Source organism: Epinephelus moara, chromosome 5, assembly GCF_006386435.1.
Source record: "Epinephelus moara isolate mb chromosome 5, YSFRI_EMoa_1.0, whole genome shotgun sequence".
In the NCBI taxonomy this organism is placed as follows: Eukaryota; Metazoa; Chordata; class Actinopteri; order Perciformes; family Serranidae; genus Epinephelus; species Epinephelus moara.
Genome location: NC_065510.1, coordinates 27,494,238 through 27,515,602, shown reverse-complemented (window position 1 = coordinate 27,515,602; position 21,365 = coordinate 27,494,238). Strand labels below are relative to the sequence as shown.

Here is a 21,365-nt window from a genome sequence, read left to right as displayed (position 1 = left end):
CACCCTGGACAGGTCGCCAGACTATCGCAGGGCTGACACATAGAGACAAACAACCATTCATGCTCACATTCACACCTATGGACAATTTAGAGTTATCAATTAACCTAGTCCCCAATCTGCATGTCTTTGGACTGTGGGAGGAAGCCGGAGTGCCCCCACGCAGACACGGGGAGAACATGCAAACTCCGCACAGAAGGGCTCCCACACCCGGGATCGAACCGGCAACCCTCTTGCTGTGAGGCAACAGTGCTAACCACCACACCACGTGCCGCCCCCTGATTTCGTTTTGACAGTTAAATTAAATTACACTTTGTAACATCACTGCTTCGTTTGTCAGACATAAAGCCATGTTTTAACATCTCACCAGTTTGTTACTAATAATAAATTACATTTAACAGGAAAAAACAAGCGTAACTAATAACATTAATGACCGCTCTGTTGCTTTTAGGCATGTCGTTGCTAAGAGGACTTGCTCACAGCAAACATTTTGACACTTGTCATCGTAGGAAAACCACAGGTGTAACTAATATTATTAACAATGCGTTTGTTCTATTTTAGTGTCCCAGTGAGTCATGACACTGTGACAGTGAGCCAGCATGTGCGGAAGTCATTTTGACACAGTAGGAAAAACACAGGCATAAATACCAAAACAAATGAAGGTCCGATGATGTCATTGTGCATAATAATTTGCCACGTGCTTTTGTTTGGGAGAGTGCCGTTGGGGAAGCTGCCCTCCGGTACAATGGGCAGCCCCTCCGCAACATATGAGGAATTGTCATCATCCTCCACATTTGCACTGCTGTGTCATACATGTGTTCCCCACATGTCTCTCACAAATGTGACATTTTTTGCTTTAAGTTGCGAGGCAGAAAGATCGGTCTGGGGAAAACTAGAAGCTGAGCATTAAGCACTGTAACGTGAATGTAGCCAAAATGTCTGCTGTGAAAAGGGCCTTAAATTCAGCCATCAGTCATTTTCTTATGTACAACGCTGCTTTGCCTTTTGTGACATAAAAAATATCTTCAGTGTAAAAGGCTGTGTGGGTAATTGTCACTTCTGTTAAGAGTTTGTTTCAGATAAATTCAGTAGTAGTATTAAGTATTTTTGTTGGTTAAAGTTTCATAAATTTGGGTGGCACAGGTTTTTTATTGCAGTAAACTCTCAGTAAACACTGAGATTAGTCTTAACATACGTTGGTCTCCTGTATTTATGACAAAGGTCCCAGCTACTGTTGGGATGTTTTACAGTCTTGCAAACTGTTATTTTGATTGTTTGTCTACATGTGTTTTTGGGGATAATATCACTCGTCTTCTCACCTGTAGGCTCGTCCCTTCAAGTGCTGGCAGACAGTGACCGATGCACCTGGATTGTATTATGAAGAAAGAAGAAGTGTCAAAGCAACGGAAACAAAAGCACACACAGATATACGTCGACATGGCCTCATCGTCAGTACAGAGCTCAACCTTAATCTGAGCAAAACTGCACATGTTCAGCGACTGCCCTCGGGTAACGTGTAGTTTAAACGTGTCTAATTGGAATCACAGAACGCTCTAAATGCTGTAAAGATGAAGTTTTTTTTTTAGGTGGTCTGTTTAATTTTTACAGGTTTCATCTTTTCTTTTTTCTTTTTTTGTAACTGTGTACTGTATTATTTCTACCACCAAAACAAAGAGCTGGACTGAACGAAGATTTAGTTTTTACTTTTAATTTTTATACATAAAGGCGTACTGTTATTGTAGTGCGAGTGTTTCGTGTGTGTGTGTGTGTGTGTGTGTGTGTGTGTGTGTGTGTTACTGAGTGTATGTAATAAACTGCACCTGTGTGATGTTCACAAGGAGATTTCATCCAGAGAAATAGTGTGTGTGTGTGTGTGTGTGTGTGTGTGTGTGTGTGTGTGTGTGCGCGCGCACCTGTATGAGTGTACGCATGTTTAATGTGTATGTTACACTTGACAGATTCTGCTGCTTCTGGACCAGTTCAGTCTAGCTGTGTTGAGTCATAAGGCTGCAGTATTTAAGACACGAGACAAACTGAACCCAGTACTGCATCACTTGACTCTAAACATCTTTTTTTTTTTTTTTTTTTTTTTGTAAACCATTGTCATGGAAGTAGAGCATTGTTGGGGGGGTAAGCTGCTCAGCCAGTTGACATGCTGTATGTTTACTGGCATGGAAGTAAGACTGTTGTATTTGGGATATTTTGTGAAAATAAAATGTTAAAATGTTTTTGTGAGTTTGTTGAATTAACGGCTGGAGACTCGGTCTACAGTGAAGGTCAGTGGTTCCCAACCTGGGGGTCCTGAAAACTGCATTTGTGGTGCTTGAACCCCATTAGCTATATTATTTATTTTTAGCCTTTTCCTAACACTGACATTTATTTACTACTGCCAGTGCTATATATTGACAAAACTGACAATTATTACATTTTACTGAAATAATATTTTATCATTTCATGCAAGAAATAAATTGATCGATTAGTTACTTTAATAAAACAAGGAAAATTAAACAGTTTCAACTCAGGGTTCCCACAGATCATTAAATTAGTTAATCTAAAAATAAGGCCTTAATTGGTATTAAAATGTCTTAAATATGCTAAGATATTGGGCATAGTAATTTATGAATCTTCGTTCTGACATTGCATTGTAAATCCTGAAATAATTACTGACATCATTTTCCTTTAAATAATTATCGAATGCCCCTCACATTATTGTAATGCACATCAGGATAGCCAAACCAACAACACGTATACTTCAACCACATCCAATCAAATTACAAAAAGCTCCCTTCAAATCAACGTTTATGATAATATGTTTATTGTTTTACATTTGTTCCACTCTAGATTTTTTGTTTTTTGCCTGCTTGCTTGACTAAAAAAAGTCATGTTTTATGTTACAATTAAAATTTGGACAAAAATGTTCCTAATATTCAGTAATTGATTTCAGTTCTTTTTTTTTTCCTGTTCAATTTTGGGTTAATTTAACTCCGAATGGCATTTAAAAAAAGTCTTATATCTAACTTGCGTTAAGATGTAGGAACCCTGCAACTGGTAGACACTAGCAACCCGTAACAAATGGTTCCAGATACTGTAGGCTTCATTTAAATCAACCTAACATTTTATAGAAGTTCAGTTTTCTTGTCAAGAGAATACTACTCAGGCTGTAAAAACAGTAACATAATGTTTTCTGAGGCTGTGGAAGAGGTTTCTAATGCTTAAAAGAATAAATCTGACCATCTCATCAACATTAACTGTATTTGATACTTGACATTTTAACAGAAAGCTTGCCTTACAAACTGAAGGTGTAGGGTGTTATAAAAGTGGGCATTTAAATGGCAGCAAAGGTGAAACAAAAGCATGGGAAATAAAAGATCTAGTAGTTTTGGACCCATACTAAAGACTAGAGGACAGGATATCTCAGTCTTATCTGGGACATGGTTCAGAACCTCTGGTGTAGGTGATGTGGTGCAGAAACCAAGAACATTGTCTAGAGTGATCCCATGGAAGAATAAAAAATTCTGGCACAAGTTTGAGAGCAATCACATCCTTTTAGTTAACAGAATAAAGCTACAAACAATGATCACAGATTTAAGTACAAAGGTCTTCAGAGTAACATCAAGAGGACCTCATTTAGAAAAGATTCAGCAGCACAAGCTAAGGACAGAATCCAGGTCACCATGTTTATAACAGTGACATCGCAGTTCGCAGTTGATTTCATTTTATAGTCTGCCCTCACCATGTGAGTTATAGTAAATATACCCTTGTTTTCTGTTTAGTGCTCTTTGGTGGGATCTTGGTAGTCAGACCATCCAACACTTCATTAAATCAACATCTGCTCATGCCGAGTGAGAAGCTGCTGGTTGAGCAGGCGCTCTTTGGAAAGGGTCCAATCTAGAAAGTCACCATATTCACATGCTTGGTCCATCATCACAATAAAAATATAGTTCAATAATCTGGAGAGTGGACATGGCACGACATGTTTAAGGCAATAATGGTCAAACAACATACAAATAGTTTAGCTATATGACAGTGTTCACAAAAGGTACAGAATATCTACAAAATGTTCAACAGTGATACCCCAGAAAATACACGTCTACTTTTACACTACAAAAACTTTGAGATAGCTGTAGCCGGTACATCTAAATGGTACAAAGGTTGCCATGGATACTGTGTAGTAAGTGATTGGGTGGGGTAAGCTTTGACCTTGTCCTGTAGCCCAGTAACTTGCACTGCACTGCAAGACCACGGCGTGTCTTTCCAGTATGTGTAAAAGAGATTATGATGACCTTGAGAGAACAAATGGATGATGAATAGATAAAAGGGATGGATGGATGCAAACTGGGCCGACTCCTCACAACTGACTGTCACCATTTCATCTTTTTTAGTTTTCACAGCTAGTAAAAGTTCATGACGACACCGAGACTACTTCACAGGAACTTCATTTATTAATCCACCGATACAGAATATATAGAATACAAGCTTCTTTTTTTTCCAGGCTAGAAATCTCTCAAAGGCACAGGGTTATCAGTTAATTGACCAAATTAATGAGAAATTACAAGTAAAATATGGCATCTACAAATAGCTGTCAATCAACATCCATGTGCCGACAAAAATCCATGGTGCAGTATCATTCCAGATGCTACTCTGAGATTAAAAAATGTATATTTCAGACAGTGCTGTTTGTTTAAGTCCAGCTCCCCTGCATAGTCATTGCTTTAAAGGCAAGGTAAGTGATATTTTCGAGTTTAGAATACAATAAAGAACACTGGAGTCTCCTCATCTCTCCACAGCAATCAGGTCAGTGGTTAAGGCGGGGCAGGAGGGAATCAAGAATATATATGTGTATAGATATATATACTGTATACAATACAGTTGAGGCTGGACAGGAGTGGCTACTGGCATCTAGCCACTGGATAAACAGGGAAGGCACAGGGAACGAGGGAAGGACTGTAAAATAGCAGGTGAAGGCAAAGAGAAGAAGAATGGCAGCACAAAAGTACAAAATTGGCAAAGGGTGCTCACGCTTTCTCACATGCTTGTGCACACACACCAGACGACCACACACTCAACACCGAACATCACCTGTTTTGCAAACCTGAAGCGTACACAGTGTGACAGGATGGGATGACTGGATGTTAAAGCGGAGGTGTGTGTGAAATGTGTGTGTGATAGTTAAAAGAGTGAGCGGCTAAGGTGGTGTGCTGTCGGACAGAGCGTGCAGGTTGAAACTCGTCCTGGGCAGCTTGGCGGGCGGCTCTATCGAGTCCTTGTCGTCGTCGACCGCGCTCAGAGAGCTGGACTGCAGCACGAGATCTCCGCCCTCGTCCTCACTCTCGTCTTCATCGTCGTCTTCTTCTTCTTCTGATGAAGAAAGGCACTGACATTAAGCGACCTGATAACTTGAAACTAAACATGTGAGGATAAACGCACTGGAATTACCTTTCTCCATGTCTGGAGAGATTCGGCTTTTGATGGTACTGGCAAACTGCAACACAGAGCAAGGATTGGAGCATGTTATAAACATATATCATCAAGTGCTGACTGCTACTATGCAACTGTAAGTGAAAACATACTTCTCCCATGACCGCAATGGGTGTCACTCCTTTAGCCTGGGCCACCCTGTGTTCTATCAGGTAGTACATGTACTCATCATAGAGCAGGCGGATCAGGTGAAAGGAGCCAAAGCTGGCAGCACTGCGCAGAGTCAGGTCCCTGATCACCATAGAGCTGATGAGAAAGAAAATAAAGACAATTTCATACCAAGTCATTTAATTGGATAAGAGGCATTCCATAAGGGCCGATATAGAGTATAACAGCACTTGGACTTTTAACTATACGTATCACTCCACTTTACAGGTGTTCTAAGCCCTTTTCAAACGGTCAGGTCGTTATCTAACGTTATTTTAGATCGTAACAAATTTAGCACTACAAAAATAAACACATGTTGCCACGGAGATGGTAGCTTTCAATCAACACCAACTCCAACCTGCCTCTGTCCACTGGGGCAGCCGTCTGTCAACAGCTGCTCCTGGGGAGCTGAGAGGACAGCGGCCAGCTAAATTGCCCTCACCAGGCTGACTGACAACAGACATTTACTGAACTTAAATATTTTTCATGTCAGCTCCCCCGGAAGAAATCGACAGTATTTGTATCTATTGATGCATTCATTCATTTCACAGCCCACAGTAGTGAGTGAGGGGAGTCTGCCGCTCACAGACAGACTGGGAGCTGATTAATCAGTGCAGATGCAGTTAATAAATTAAAAACATAAATGGCAGGATATCTGTTTAATTTAAACAGCTTTCAGTCCAGATTACGCTTCACTAAACGCAACAGAAACAGACTTGTAGTGTAAAAAAACGTACGGGGTCTCTGCAGGAGTCGACTAAAACCTTTCGCTGAAGCATATGATGAAAACAACGCAAACTATTTGATTTCTGTCAAGTGACACTAATCAAGTGTCGAGTGTTCTACCATGTATCAGGATTGACTAAAGACCAAGCTTACACACAGCAGCTAGTTAATGCTAATGTGCAGGAGTGTTTATGCATGCTAGGCAGCAGTTCAGTCCCATCAGCTGTGGACTTATTTGTGAAATGAAATGCTTAAATAAACAAAGAAATCATAATCTGTTGTCCCTCATTACTGTTAACTGATAGATAGTGATTGTAGAACTGTTATCACGCTTGAGGTCATGCTGTACTCACTGTCATCACCAGATCACAGCCGAGATGATATTCAGTACAACAGCACTCCCTCTCATGTGGTATTGCTTAATTATCTTTGACATAAAATCAGATATTTATATACATCCCGTTTTATTTTCTTCCCCTCACCTATAGAAGGACCAGTTGAGCAGAAAGACCTTGGCGGCCTTTGGTAGAGCGACAGGGTTGTGCTCGTAGGGCTTTAGGGCCTGAGAGACAACACTGTCCAGCCAGGTGGCCCACTGCTCCAGAGAGTTTTGCTGCTGCAGAGTCATTTTAAAATCTTGCTCCAGTCGCTGCACCACACGGTCTTCACACTGACATACCCAGGATGCCTGCTCCTGAGGGGGGGACACAGCTGGATTGTGTCAGAGTTCTGCTCTATTTCACATAAAACACTAATGTGCAGTAAGAGATGGGAGGTGGGAGACAGTGGAACAAACCTGTACGTTAGTGAAATCAACCCTGTTGAGGTCTGAGAGCATCTGGTTGATCTGCGCTGAGTTCTGCAGGACGGCGCGGGCTGCTTGGGCCAGGTGGTTCAGGCTGGTATAGCGGCGAAGCGTCTGGGAGAAGGAGCCCACACACACCACCTGAAGGACAGAGGGAGGAGAAAGGATTATGGCTATAATAAGATGGTGCATGTCAGAGGGAAGGCACTATACGGCCCTGTTCACACTCAGTTTTTAAGTCAGTCCCTGCAGGATGTTGTGATGGCAACATTTATCAACCAACCCTGTGCATTTCGTGCACCTAGAAATTTTGTCCAATCACCACGACTTCACTGCAAATCTATTTATAATGGGTAAAATCTGATTTCACTGAAGAGCTGGGCTAACTGTTAGCATCACACAGCTAATGTTACCCAACAATTATTGGTGGATTTAAGAACAGAGTTGAGCCATTTTGGTGTCAGTGTGAGGTTGTTGGAACCATTTAATGGCTTGGTGTTGAATATTAGTCGCTGCTGCATTAGCTGGTGCTAACTAGACAGACAGAGCAGGAGCAGAGCGGCTCATGGAGATGGTCTCTCAGTGCTGCATTGAATGGCAGCAGATCGTCGCCGATCAGCTGTCAGCCCCCACCCACCATCACGAATAGATTCTCATTCTGTGGGAAACACAAACTGCTCATAATAGCAGGCTCTGGATCCGAGATAGTATGGCACTTTTTTCAGTGTTCATCTGCCCCAGCAATTACACTGTAAAAAACCCCCGCCTATATTCACTGCAAAATGCATCAAATTTTTTTTAGAAAAGCTGCTGTGAAATCAGGCATTTCAAACCGCAACAACCCCAAAAAATCCTGCAGGGACTGTAAAGTGCATCCTGGGTTTTCCAATTACAGGAGAACAGCACTGAAAATGTGAGAGTGCATACAAAAACATGTTTCACCAAGCTACAGTGAGATCCCATCAAATATAATGAGAAAGCAGTCACAAAGTAGGAGACGTTTAAGATGATTGCCATGCCAGGTGGGAACTGTCTGAACGGGATCTAGACATCATCTGGACAGTTTACATCTGACCATGTAAAGGTATGAAACAGAAAGATCTAAAAACAGATGCAGAGCTCACATACCTTTATGCGAACCATCTCCTCTGGGATGTTCATCATGGCGCCTGTCAACCAGTTCTCAAGACTCTTGGCAAAGTTGCGGATGGCCTGAGTTAAGGCACCTGAGGGAGGGGTGGTGGTGATGTGGAGAGGAGAAAGAGATAGGGAGAAAAAGGTTTACATTTATATTTCAACACGCAGGTGTGTAGGTAGGTAAAACCTCAGATTGAAACCTGCATGCTGTAAATCTGTCAATTAGTTTTGATTTTCTCACTGAACAGTTTTGTACCTAAGGCCCATTATGGCTTTATTAACTCACTGGGGATGGGTCTCAGTACATCAGGGATGAGGATCTCCACCAGAGTCTGGTAGAGCAGGTTGTCGCACTCTTTCGTCCAGCGCAGCACTGGCTCATACTTACACAGCACCACCAGGCACGATTTGGGCAGACGCTTCTCAGACTCATTGTGCCTGGAGGTGGAGAGGACGGACCATCCACACTCAGTTACAGCACTGGATGAGACATGTGCTGGTATTTCTTTCATCAGATTGCCTGAGTGTATTAATGACACTTACAGGTTGAGCGATTCTGTGTCACTGCTCTGGCTGAACCTCCAGAAGGATTTCCACAGCGTCTCCACGAGGGTGAACTGAAGGTTGACCATCACGTCCAGAATGGCCTGTAGGGATCACACAGAACACCACAGGGGTGTCTAAACCGTCTCCACACTTCTGGCATCATGATTGCTTTACATTTTGATAGTAAAGAATGTTTTTCTTAACATGTAACACTTCTGTGCTATACAACAATGTCACTTCAACTTTGACAACATATAGCCACCTGTTATTAAATCTGGGTTTCAACAGTATCTACATCAAGGGCAAAGAACAAAGTTAGCATCAGTGTGCATTGGTGCTGGGCAATTAATTGAATTTTATTTTCCAATTACCGTTTTGGCTTCCAATAATTATGAGAACAAAATAATCAAGGTAGAGCAGCTATTGCGCCGCATTCTGTTTTGAGATGATGCTCTCGTTTTGTCTTGCGTTATAAATTTGGCATACAACTTGCTCTTAAAGCGATGTTTTCTTGCTAGATTTTGTGACTTTTCAGACCTTCTAGTGACTTTATTCCTGGAAATAACTGACTGCTACTACAACTAATGCAGATGAGCTCTCATTTAAGAAATATTTCACTGGTGGAAAGATGGCCTTTTCATAAAACTAGGCTGTCTATGCAGCAAAAAGACACAAATACTTTTAGAATTGGCGCTCCATGACCAGAGAAAACAGAGAAAAGTGCTGTGGCATTTGCTTTTGCTCAAAAGGTAGAAAACCTACAATTACCAGGATGTGCTGCACCTCAACGGTCCAATAAATTCTCCTGCTGGTAGGTGACATAATGCAGTGGTGGTGGGCTGGTAACAAACGATCTCTATTACAGTTAAACAGTAAGCTTAAATATGTTTCTGAAAACATTCAAGACGAGAAATTGGTAACACAGTAACAGAATCTTGGTTTATAACTGATGTTTTGCTGGGAGGAGAGCAGGGAGATCTAGGCACGGGTTAGAAGGAGGGAAGTTTATCACCGCTCATTTACACATACTACCCACATTGTTATAATGTAAAGCTGGCTGAAAATGGTGAAATATCCCTTTAAGTTATGAGGAAGAGCTCTCAGCTTGGCTGTAAAAGTATTGACTAATGCTGCAGAGTGCTACTTGCTGAGGATATCTAACCACACTCAAACATACTGTGCGTCGTAGAGAAAACCAAATTACGGCATATGGTCTAAGTGCTTGAGCTACAACATGCCGTCAGTTTGTTGTGCCTGCTCTGTATGAAGGAGTGCAAGCTACAGGTTTGCTATTATCAACAGGTCAGAGTCTTGCGATGAAGAACTACATTAAATTACTGACATTTGTGTCATTTGTTTTTATTCCAACATGCCAGTAAATGAGTGCTTTAACTGTTACAGTCAGAATTACGTCCAATGAGTCACTTATAGTTGAATTACATTCAAAGTTCAAGAAAAGCCTCTGTTAGAAATACTTTTTTTCCAAGTTCAATAAATGCACGATGTTTCAAACGTCAATGACTAATCAGGTTTAATAAATGTGATTTTAATGTTGACCAAAATATCTGTGATTTTGATTTTTGCCATAATCGAGCAGCCCTATTGTGCATGACGTGTCTGTGTCCGTGACTGCCTACCTCACAGTGTTCTCTGTAGAGAGTCTGGAAGGCCTTGAGGTGTTCTAAAAGGATCCCGTCAGGCAGGGTTCGATCTTGTACATCAATGTCAACAAAGTCTGGCAGCGGCCGTGATGCCTCTGAACAAGAGAAAGCAGCTGTTCATAGCTTGTATAGGGGATTACCAAGAACACAGGTTGAAAGTATTCATTTGTTAATGTACTGCTGGAAAAAAAAAGGTAAACATTTTTCAGAGTGCAGGTGTTGCTCACCCAGAAACTGCTGATACTGTTGCACCTGCGCCGAAATATCACAGAGTGCTGCCGCCTGCTGCTGACCCATCCCACCTGATGCCCCATTAGTGATCCCCTGTGCCTTCTGAAGTGGCTTTATCCTATTGGACAAAGTGCCCATCAATCAAAACAAAGCTTATGCTGCAGTTAGAGCACTTAAAACAGACTGCAGTAACATCGTGAACATCAGGACACCAGCAATCAGCCCTGTGTGGATACCTGTTTTTCTGTGAGAAAGGCTGCTGCCTCATCGCCATGTGCTGTTGTTCATCCATCAGTCTGAGCAGCGGGGAACCAGATTTGATCCTCAGACCATAGTAGTGGTACTTAGAGTTCCCTCTGAAACACACATGAAGAGTTATGACAATGCCTTCGTCTGGCAAATTCAATGTACGTGTGTGTGTATGTGTGTTTTTATACCTTGTCCCTAATCGCCGCGTGCGTAGCCCCATGAAGACAGACCTGATGAGTTTACCGAAGGATGCAGCATTAACAGGTTCTAGTTTCTGCTCCTGGCAGTGCAGCAGGTAGTGGTAGTAGAGGGTGCAGCGTGGTAAGCTCACCCCCTCCGCCCCCTCGTAGTTGTCACACAGCCACTGCACCTGGGGAAGATGGACGGTCGCAGAATTTCATGTCATTTCTCACTTTCATATCATAGACTGTAACCCAATACAGTGTTCACTTTGAACTTCAGTACTCACAGTAGCAGGTGGGGCACGAGAGTTAGGGCTGGAGTAACTCTGTGCTCCTCCTCCTCCTCCTCCTCCACCTCCACTTGCTACTGCTGCTCCTCCTCCTCCTAACACATAACCTCCATGAATGACGTAGCCCCCTCCACCCGCAGCAGCTCCTCCACTATTGGCTCCTGCTGTTGCCACAGTAACAGGCTGCGAGGTCACAGAGCCGGTGATATCTGACTCGGTGCTGGGCGTGGCCTCATAGTAGGAGGAGGAGGAGGTGGGAGGGGTCTGGGAGTAGAGGGGCGAGTCGGAGAAAGGGTAGTTGTTCGATCGACTGGACAGAAAAAGACAAGACACACACAGAAATTAAAAATGTACAACAGGCACAGGTGTGTGATGTAGTCTTTGTTGTTTTAAACATAACGTCAGACTTCCTACTGACACAAATTTACCTTTTGCAGTAAGCTTCCCTGTGAGTGTTGTGACTAATGTTGTAAAGCAATTTGACTATATTGAAATATAATGAAATGTGGCAATGTCCAGATATATAAACAATCAACAGTGGACTAAAGGAACCTAACTCCTTGTATAGCTCTGTCATCAGGGATGGTTTAATATTGTCTATTGGAGCTACACTGAATGGTAGCATGTAGTTTACACAGCAAATCTCTTCCTATCAAATCAAGTTGGCTCTTCTCAGAGACTGAAAATAAATGTTGCACATCTGATCTGAACCTTCAACTGTTAAAATAGATGTTCGTGAGAATGGCTCTTCAATAGGAACACCTGTGACCCCCAGAGTGCTAACAAAACTGGATGTTGTTATATGTTGTTGTTCATTAGCTCTTACGGCTCAAAAGGGGGCACCACTATCCACCAACATGTCAACAGTGTTACCATTAACTTTAACTGGAGTAATTGGGTCTTTAGCAGAACAAGTAGAAAGTCAAATTGTTGTTCAAACAGATTCTTGCTCTGCAGTGTTCTGATCCTTTTTCTCCATGGCTTACCTATACAGGGACAAAAGTGGCTACCTTTCCCACCTAAAATTAGGTCCGTCTTACCTGACATTCTTAAACCAGTCTAAAGCTTAGACTAGTACTCAGCTGGGTTAATAAACCTGGCCCCAGGAAAGTTGTCAACATGCACACAGAGCAAGCGCCTTTCTACTCACATGGTGGATGTGGTAAAAGTCGTGTCTCCTCCTCCGTCCACATACTGCACCTGGCCAGAGTAAACATGCTCCACCTGGACAACAAGCAAACAGGAGACTTGAAGCAGCATTCACTGATTTTATTTGGTCACTTGGAGGCAGCACAAACTGTAAACACAATATTGACATATTGTACCATATGAAGTTATGGCAAAAGTGTTAGCAAACAATTGTCTATTACACATCCAGGAGCACGGAGCATCATTGGCATTAAATATTCACTCTCCTTTTAGCTCTGTTTTGGTCTGCATCAACTCTTTAGCTGTTCACCAGTAAGTCACTAGTTGTCTCTGTGTCATTATGTGCAAGTTAATGGGTTTTTAGAGCTTTCTGGGTGAGAACAGCCACCTGCTGCTGCGACTGGAAAATATCATGGATTCAGAGAGATGAGAATGAACCCAAAAAGTGAAGGTGGAAGCTGTAAAAACCCAAACAATAAGCTGAATGATGCTAAAACGTGCCATAAAAGTGAGGTGAACAAGTCCTGCATCAGGTCTGGTGCCTGGCAGGTGACCTTCAAAAAAGGTGATTGGCAGGTGGTATTTTGTCTTAATTGTATTTCTGGATTTGGTTCTGGGTGAAACAAACAACATGCGGGTCAGATTGTGGGAATTGGACAATAAATACACAACAAAATAATGAATGTAGTAATAATTCAATGTTTTAACACTTTAATCCTCTGACTGCTGTCTCTGTGAGTCAGATCTGTCTTCTGTACCGACTGGGATATGAGAGCCGCTTTCATCAGGTGCGTTACTAACAGGCATGGTAACTGTGGAGATGTGCTGCTTAACATTATGAGAATAAGCAAAAAATATTCATTAAAATTGTATTTCTTGAATTACATTCGATTTAAAATACATTATCTCAGTTTCACATGAATTAAATGTTGCAAAATGATCATTTAAAAATTTAAGGAGCGCATGGTTATTATGCGTTTTTGTGGTTTTGGGTCATACACCGAGCTGTGTAGGCAGCTTGGGTCGGGTCAGGTTGCAGAAGTAAGTGGTTATATGTGCGAGTGGCGGGGCGGGTGCAGTGTTGCACGTTGTGGTTATGTTTCAAGAGCAAGTCTCAAAAATCAGACTGCTGCAGGACTCTGAGGTGAACTGCAGAGCTGGGCATCAATTCTCTGTGGGTTCATAACAAGCAGCTACAAGTGTCAACATACATGGTTAATATAAAATCACAGATTAGAGCTTCACTAGAGGCTTTAAACAAACAGCAGGACTGGAACAAATGAGAAATAGCTACCATTTTTCTTTTAATACTATTCACACCACATTGTGTCGTCCTACTGAATAAAGAATGCTGTGCTCCATAACTGTGTCAAAAGGGTTTTTGTTCAGAGGAGTCGAGCAGGCACAATGTCTGAAACCTGTTTGACAGCTCACAATCATTACTGTATTATTATATTCAGACATAAATAGAAGCTAAGTTGTTGAGAGCATTTCTTAGTAGACATGACAGTTTAAATGCGGGTTTTGAGGAATACAACAAGGAAAACAAAGAGGTAGTTAGTAGGGGTTAGTAGTCTGCCATTATAGATGAATGTAGGTTGTGGTCCAAAAAAAATCCTTATCATTCACTGACACCCGTACACAGCATGACCTGCAGAGTTCAGTGTTTAGGTACATCTCAGACAGCCCCTGGAGGCAGTGGTGTTGGAGGTGAAAAGACATGCAAAGCAGGTGGGGAATTACTTGTTTCATCTAAAGGGCACTAAGGGCTTTCTCTCCTACATCCCTCTCTTTCTATCTTTGGATACTGGACAAAGCCATTACTAAGACATGCATGATTAAATTACCTTGATACGTCATGATTACCTCATGATAAGAGGAAATGTTTTGTATGTCTGTTTACCTCCTGGTTAATGTGCACAGACTGTAGGTTGTTGATGTGGCCAGCCTGAATCCTCTTGGCTGCCTGCGAGACCGCTTGCAACACTGACCTCTGCAGGTGGGTAAAGCCACAGTGTCAGATGGAACCATGGGTGCTCAACCGTTTGTTGTGACTCGCTGCTCCGTAGTCAAATGGTAAATTAATAGTGTTTGTGTATATGTGTGCATCTTACCTGTTGGGTAGTCTGCACTGGTTGGACCACCTGAGTAGGAACACCTGGGGCAGGTGGGCTGGAGTCTGACAGACTGTCATTGGAGTGAACAGAGCCCTCTATGAACGGTAGAGGGAGAGAACTTTAATCAGATGATGGAACAAATTTCAATATAAAAGCCAGCCACCGTCACCACAATTTCAGTACTCACGACATACTGCTTCCAAATCATAATAACAGCCGCCGCAGAACATCCTGCAACTAAGTTTACTGTTTTTGCTCAGCTGTGGAGAGACTGATAGACGGGATGAGAGAGAATGTGTCTGTCCATCTCTGCTTTCATCCTTATATCTTGCATGCAGAAGGACAGCCTTGGACAGCTAATCTCCCAGATGGAGGGAGAAATCACTCCATCTTGTAAACATGCAGATCAAATGAGAGAGGGAAATGAGAGATACACGAGGGATGATGGATGGAAGGAGGAAACAGAGGATGGAGGGTGGGCGGAGGAGTGGGTAATATTCACTTCCTTATACCCTTCAGGTGAGAAAACATTTTACTTTAACTGTTTTTGCAACGCCCTGCTCTCACTGTTACTTCAACCAGCTTTAACTGTAAACATACCCGAAGTTACACTTGAGTTAGCACGACTCTGCACAGCCCACCACTCAATCTAATTTTTCATTATAATATGTGATGTAAAGTGAGATCTAAAATGAGACGTAACTGGCAGTTTGGAAAGTTAATAACTTTTTGTTTGAGCAACTTTAAATTTCTCTCATGACATAATTCAAGAGCAAAGAATACTTATTGTTAGAGGTTACATGGTGATTCCCATGGGCTTCTAGCTAAATAAACTAAGCTATCTGGTGGCAACTTTTATACCTAAATTAATGCATTTGAGGGGGAAATGCCTAATGAGGGTGCTGACTGGATAAAATAATGAAGGCAGTCTATTATAATGCAAGCCATTCTGGTCCATGGTTCTGATTAGTTTTACCAAATTCTGACAACTGCAGCTAGGACCAGAATACAGAACTCTGAGGCGTGCCAACATGACAACCAACCAAATGTTGTCAATAAAACAGACACATTTAGCACAGGTTTACAAGTTTTACAGTTTTCATCATGTGATATAGGCAGCACTTACAATTATAGTCAATTTATTGATAAGTTAAAAGGGTGTCTACTGGTACCAAACACTTAAATTTAATGCTTTTAAGACTTTTTCAAAATCATTTTAATCAAATTTAAGATAAAGTTTGGATAAATGATCTTTTTCTTATTTAAGCATTGCAGTAAAGTATGCAGCTAATTACTGTACATGTGGTCCTGTGCAGAGGTAGGTTAATCTATATTTTGCCAAAAGGTAAGCAAAAGTATAATTAAAAAGACAGTATTTGGTCCAGTGGCAGCATTTATGATTTACACCATAAGAACTGTGGACTTTTACGCAGAAAAGCTTGACTCATCTTGACAAAAAAAGATGGATAAATGAAATTAGATAAAATGTTTGTTGTGATTAGGACCTCACAAATTTCAATTTAGGACAATTTAATCACTTTAAGGCCTAATGCTTGCATAATTTAAATTTTTAAGGACCTGCAGACACCCGTTTGATCGACAAAAAATTAAACTAGCCTGCTTCTACACAATCCCGCAAAATGTATTTATATTTAAAACAGTTATTGATAGTATGAAGTCCCAGCGGAACAGAAAAACAATTTTCCCTTTCTATGTTACATGATACCGTATTAAACCCTTGTGTATAGTTATATTGTATTCACTGGATGTCTTTAAAGACATCACTTTAGCCTGCTTTCAATAAATATGGATAAAGAGAAACAAAAAATCACAATAGCTGAAGTGTATCCTCTTTTATGAAGCACAATACAAAGTAAGAGCCCAGGTCTTTTTACTGCAGTCTGTAGATATGAGTGAATGCCAGCTTTTTAATAAGCACAGTTATTCAGTTACCTCAGTTCTACTTCACGAGAGTGAGACAAGCCTGAGGCCTGTGAGTCTGACTCTGGGTGAAAGTGCAAAGTGTTACTTGATACCAGCAGGCAAAAAGATCTACTAATAGACATCCCTAAAATAAACTTACAGATAGACACCGGTGTTGGGGTCGATTCTCTAATTTCCGCTAGTTGAAACCATATTTTAAAAATACTGACGAAATTCAGTACATTTTTTAATGCATGACACATTTTGAAAAAGCATTCATCTAAATGCATTTGAACTACTACATGGAAATGGTCTAGAGCCTTGTATGCACACATTTAGCTACCATTGAGACTGGCTTGCACACTCAAAGCCATGTTGATGAAATATAATTGAAAACAACAACAACGACATTATACCACAGACTCTCTATAACAGCAAAAGCAGAAGAGCAGAAGTGAAGTCAGGTTCTATCCATCAACCATCCACGCTCCCACATTTGGGACTACGCAGCCTAGCAACCAAGTCCATCAGCTTATTTTGTCCTCATAATGTATGCACCATCTAACCAGACAGGCAAACTACATCAGGGGTTTTTCGATCGAGGTGGGTCTTAGATCTCTTTCAAGCCATCTAATTAGACTGTTATAAAAATGGAATGCAACTCTGTGAGGCTGAAAGCCTGCAGCCTTCATGACCGAGAAACACTGAAATAACAAACATCATCTTCATAAGTAGTAACAGCAAATAGTTATATCAAAATTCAGTCGGAAGGTTCCCAAAATGTCTGTTGATAGCACTCAAACGTGTTTCTGTGAAGTGAAATCTAGGCTTGGAATAAAGATCAGAAATTGGCTGTGCACTTGTGCATTTAGGGGCTAAAATTATGACCTGGATCAACTACTATAGAGAAGATACTCTAATTTTGATTACTGATTACTGGTGCTAGTTATTCATCAAGTAAAAAACATCAACTGAATAATTGTTTACTCTATAAAATTTTATAAAAATAGTGCAAAAAAATCTATTTCGATTTAGTAGAGCCCACAGTGGCATTATCCAGTTCATTAGTGAGGTCACACCAACAGTACAAAGATCCCTAAAGATATTTAATTTGCAATGATGCAAAACAGGAAAGCAGAAAATCCTAACTACTAAAACCCTGAACCAGCAAATATCTGGGTTTATTCTTTCATAAATGACTTAAACAATCACTCCACTATCAAAGTTGTTGAGAATTTTCTGTCAATAAACTAACGGATTAATTGCTTCAGCACTGTTGGACACCACTTTGATTTAACCATCAAGAGATCGTGATGGACCCTGGCACTTAAATGACGAGCATTTCTCATCATTTTAAAGATGTATAAACAAACATTTATAACCACCTCTGCTCTGTACTGATAACTGGAAGCCGTCACTATGTGCCAGACAAACTGCCGGTCTCCAACCTGGATCCAGCCTGTTGCTTCCACCCAGGATACAGACTCGTGAGACAAACTGCAGCTCGCTCAGACTGCATGCCATATCATGCCCTCCTGCTGCTGGAAAATGTGTATTATGTGTACATGCACAGTGTGTATTATGTAGGTATGTGTCAGTCATTCCCCTGTGTCTCACCTGTCACAGTGACTATGATGTACTGGGGCGAGTTGCTCTGACCATTACTTTTCTGGACTGCAGAATGCTGGATTTCTGGGGTTACATAGTGCTGCGTGGGAGTCGTCAGAACCACTGCCTTCTGGCTCTGGGTGGTGGGCGGCGCTTGAGAACAAAGTGCATCCTGTCCTGTTTTTGAGGCAGCGGCCGATTGGTTCGCCGATGCAATGTTTCCAGAGGTCGGTGGGATCTCGGACAGGAAGTGTGCCGTCTTGGCGGATGAGGGTGTGGTGGCAGCAGGTGTTGCTATGGTTACTGCGTTGGCCTGCTGAGGCTGAAGGTCCTCCGAGTATCCAGAAGTTGCCATGGCAACCAATGCTTTGAGGCACTGGTTCTGTGGATAAAAAAGAGAAGGTGCTCATTAATGAAAGTGGTGCAAACACACATAACAACACACTTGTTTGCAGGTTATTTCACCTCTCTGATTTGAACGCACAGACCTAGAGTGTGTGAGCTTACACATGTGCGTGCACGTGGAACATAAACCAGAGGAGGAAGTAGAGCTTTTGTCCGAGAATAACAGTAGTCTAGGGCTTTTCCTGTTTGCTCCAGTATGAAACACTGCCATCTTAAACACCCACCAATAAAGCAATTAATTAAAATTTCCAAAACAAGTTTCACTGACTGTGACCATGGTGTTTCAAGTGAAATAGAGCAACTAAATGACTGAATGAATATTTGAAAATGTGCCACCAGATATCACCTTTGGATATAAACTCATAATAATCATTAAACCCACTGTCAGTCAAAACTTTAGACCTTCCCACTGTAAAATAAGCCACTCCTGCATAAACCAACACGGCAAACAATCAGATGATCATCCGGCACACCGTGTTCATGGGAGTGACTTGCCGAATTCAATGTCAGAGCAAAAACTTTTTCAAAGTCACAAAAAGATTATGAAACACACTACACTCACACCGCAGCGTTTACAGCTCATACGCGGCTGAGTCGCGTGGGCAGTTTCATGTGCTTTTCTGTATCTAACGTTTCTGGATAGCTTGCTTTAGAAGTGAGTTCCGAAGGCGAGAGTGATAGCTTCCCCCTGCTAGCAGCTCACGTTGACTTGTGACGTGAAACACAGCTACACATTAGCTACTGCTAGTTACTCGTGTTGTACAGTAACTAAATCCACGAACACGCCACCGGACACGTCTTCTTATAATTTCACCGTAAACGAAACTGTAACAGAAAATATAAACATTGTAACAAATGAGCCAGAAAAAGTACGATTGGCACTACAACACACCCGCCATCTTGTGCTCTTATCAAAGATCTGACATCGCCATAACAACGGTCTGCGTTTGGAAAGAAGCTAGCAACCACTTTCATCACCGACACGTTCCACCAACCTCACGTTAACGCGGACGGTTGTACAAACAAGCACACGTACATAATAGGAGATAATGAAATGGTAATTCAGAAATATTTTACTTTTTTACCTCTAGTTTATCCCAATATTGTCCTTTTTAGTCGTTGAAGTTTTTTTCCTTAGATTTAGCTAGGTTGTTGTTGTTGACTCCCGTTGCTTGGTTCTTGTCGCCAGGACTACCGTGACTATGGCGCCTTGCCTTCACCGGGGCAACTGTTGCTACCCTCTGGTCTTCGCCCCGCCCTACACTAAATGCTGATTGGCTGACGTAGGAGGTGGTCGTAGCGTCAGTAAATTAATCTCTCACTCATTGGTGGACAGTCCCTGTCTGTCACTTTCACCACAGCCGAACGTCAAATGACCACTTCTAATGTTACTTTTTTTATTGCTCAAAATGTCAAGAAGATGGATGGAAAATGAAGGAATTTCATTTCATTCACTGCACATAAAACACCGCCACTTATCCCCGCCCCCTGTATAGTCTCATATAAATAATGAATATTGCACATTTAGGCTTGAAGTTGACAACATATACATTGATTGATTTCTTTATTCTGTGTCATGCAGAGAACCGTGTGCCCAACCCTCATGAGTTTACAAGACACCATATCGTTGCAGTGATCAACCCAAAGTACATGTAATCTTACTGCCCAGTCCCCAAATGAAATACTTTTCTTTTTATCCAAGGCCCAGCAAACCAATGGTGATCAACCAAAAGAAATCAACATAAATGGAGGTAATTTTACTGAAAAGTGCATCCCTTAGGAACTGTTCTGTACTTATCAGAGGAGCTTGGCTGGGGTGTCACTTTTTTTTTATCCTTCCAAAGGCAACAAATATTTTTCTTTGAGCCTCCCTGAGACTGACAGAATATGCAGGACCCTCCCTCTATCATAAATTACTTGTTAGATTTTTAAGACTTACTCTTTGATGTTTGAAAGTAAGGAGTTGAAGACAAAATCCTGAAGTTAACAAAAAGCCTTGTTTTTCCACAATCGTCATGCATACTGGTTAGTTCGTTCGAACAGTTTATTTTTTGGCAAAATTTTAAATGAGACATAGAATCAAGGGATTTCAAAGAAATATCACTATTTCAAGCTCAGATTTGGTTATTTTTTTCTGACAGAAGCATTTATTGACATGATGTGTCCAAGGATCATTGGAAATTTCAAAATCCGACAATTATTTCTGTTTTTACTGTTTCTGGCTGAGATAAATGGTATGATTTTGGCAATTATTAAAGAAAACACGGCTTCCAAACCCTGACTTTGTTGCTAAAATAAATACAAAATACAGCCATTTATATTTGTATGCCACTCCGCTAAGCGCAAAATAAAAAACATAAGTCCCTCCCCCAGTATTTAACAAATTATTTGACATGCCTGCACCTTATTGCACCACCCTCTCACCCTCATTAATAACAAACAATCTCTTATGTCTTCATATGTGAGACAGTAAAACAAAAAATGAACTCCATTCTCAATATCACCTATGTTGCACAGCAAACAAAGTCTGTCCCCCTCTGGAGTGGCATTAAGCCTACTGGTCTATAAGGCTAATGGTAATGTTCCTGAGCGTAACTAGGCACATAAGGATCTTTGTCTATTTTTTAAATTATACTTCCCGTAAGGCTCTGTATTGGAGCTACAGTCTGGTTGTAATTTTGGTTTATACCACACATAAACAGACCATTTTTCTC

At 41.3% G+C, this 21,365-nt stretch overlaps 2 protein-coding genes across 5 annotated transcripts in view; one reads left to right on the top strand and one right to left on the bottom strand.

Annotated features, from left to right (window-relative positions):
- Positions 1-2,221, top strand: part of dcaf15 (DDB1 and CUL4 associated factor 15) — a 12,210-nt gene extending 9,989 nt beyond the window's left edge. The window contains exon 13 of the mRNA XM_050043569.1: positions 1,323-2,221. Coding sequence (XP_049899526.1) covers positions 1,323-1,378 — 56 coding nt within the window. The 3' untranslated portion in view covers positions 1,379-2,221. The remainder of the gene's footprint in view (positions 1-1,322) is intronic.
- Positions 2,222-3,522: 1,301 nt separating this feature from the next.
- On the bottom strand, positions 3,523-19,874 carry rfx1b (regulatory factor X, 1b (influences HLA class II expression)). Of its 4 annotated transcripts, none has more exons than XM_050044997.1 (18): positions 19,737-19,874; positions 18,256-18,628; positions 14,713-14,810; positions 14,502-14,591; positions 12,600-12,673; positions 11,447-11,759; positions 11,166-11,347; positions 10,965-11,084; positions 10,725-10,846; positions 10,474-10,592; positions 8,834-8,937; positions 8,577-8,728; positions 8,282-8,379; positions 7,145-7,294; positions 6,831-7,042; positions 5,568-5,721; positions 5,434-5,479; positions 3,523-5,355 (listed from the first exon to the last, which is right to left on the bottom strand). In XM_050044997.1, exons 2-18 carry the CDS (start codon positions 18,599-18,601, stop codon positions 5,183-5,185), a joined length of 2,553 nt encoding a protein of 850 aa, XP_049900954.1. In that variant the 5' UTR covers positions 18,602-18,628; positions 19,737-19,874; the 3' UTR covers positions 3,523-5,182. The 4 variants fall into 4 exon arrangements, with proteins under 4 accessions (XP_049900954.1, XP_049900957.1, XP_049900955.1 ...); XM_050045000.1 differs by having other exon boundaries at positions 3,523-5,352; XM_050044998.1 differs by lacking the exon at positions 19,737-19,874 and adding an exon at positions 18,754-19,520.
- Between the last annotated feature and the right edge of the window lie 1,491 nt (positions 19,875-21,365).

Excerpts from the sequence above, each read along its gene's own strand:
- rfx1b (XM_050044997.1), bottom strand. The coding sequence starts at position 18,601 with ATGGCAACTTCTGGATACTCGGAGGACCTTCAGCCTCAGCAGGCCAAC. Across the intron at positions 10,593-10,724 it reads ACAGTATCAGCAGTTTCTGG|AGGCATCACGGCCGCTGCCA; the intron begins GTGAGCAACACC and ends TCTCTTGTTCAG. Across the intron at positions 7,295-8,281 it reads AGGAGATGGTTCGCATAAAG|GTGGTGTGTGTGGGCTCCTT; the intron begins GTATGTGAGCTC and ends TCTGTCCTTCAG.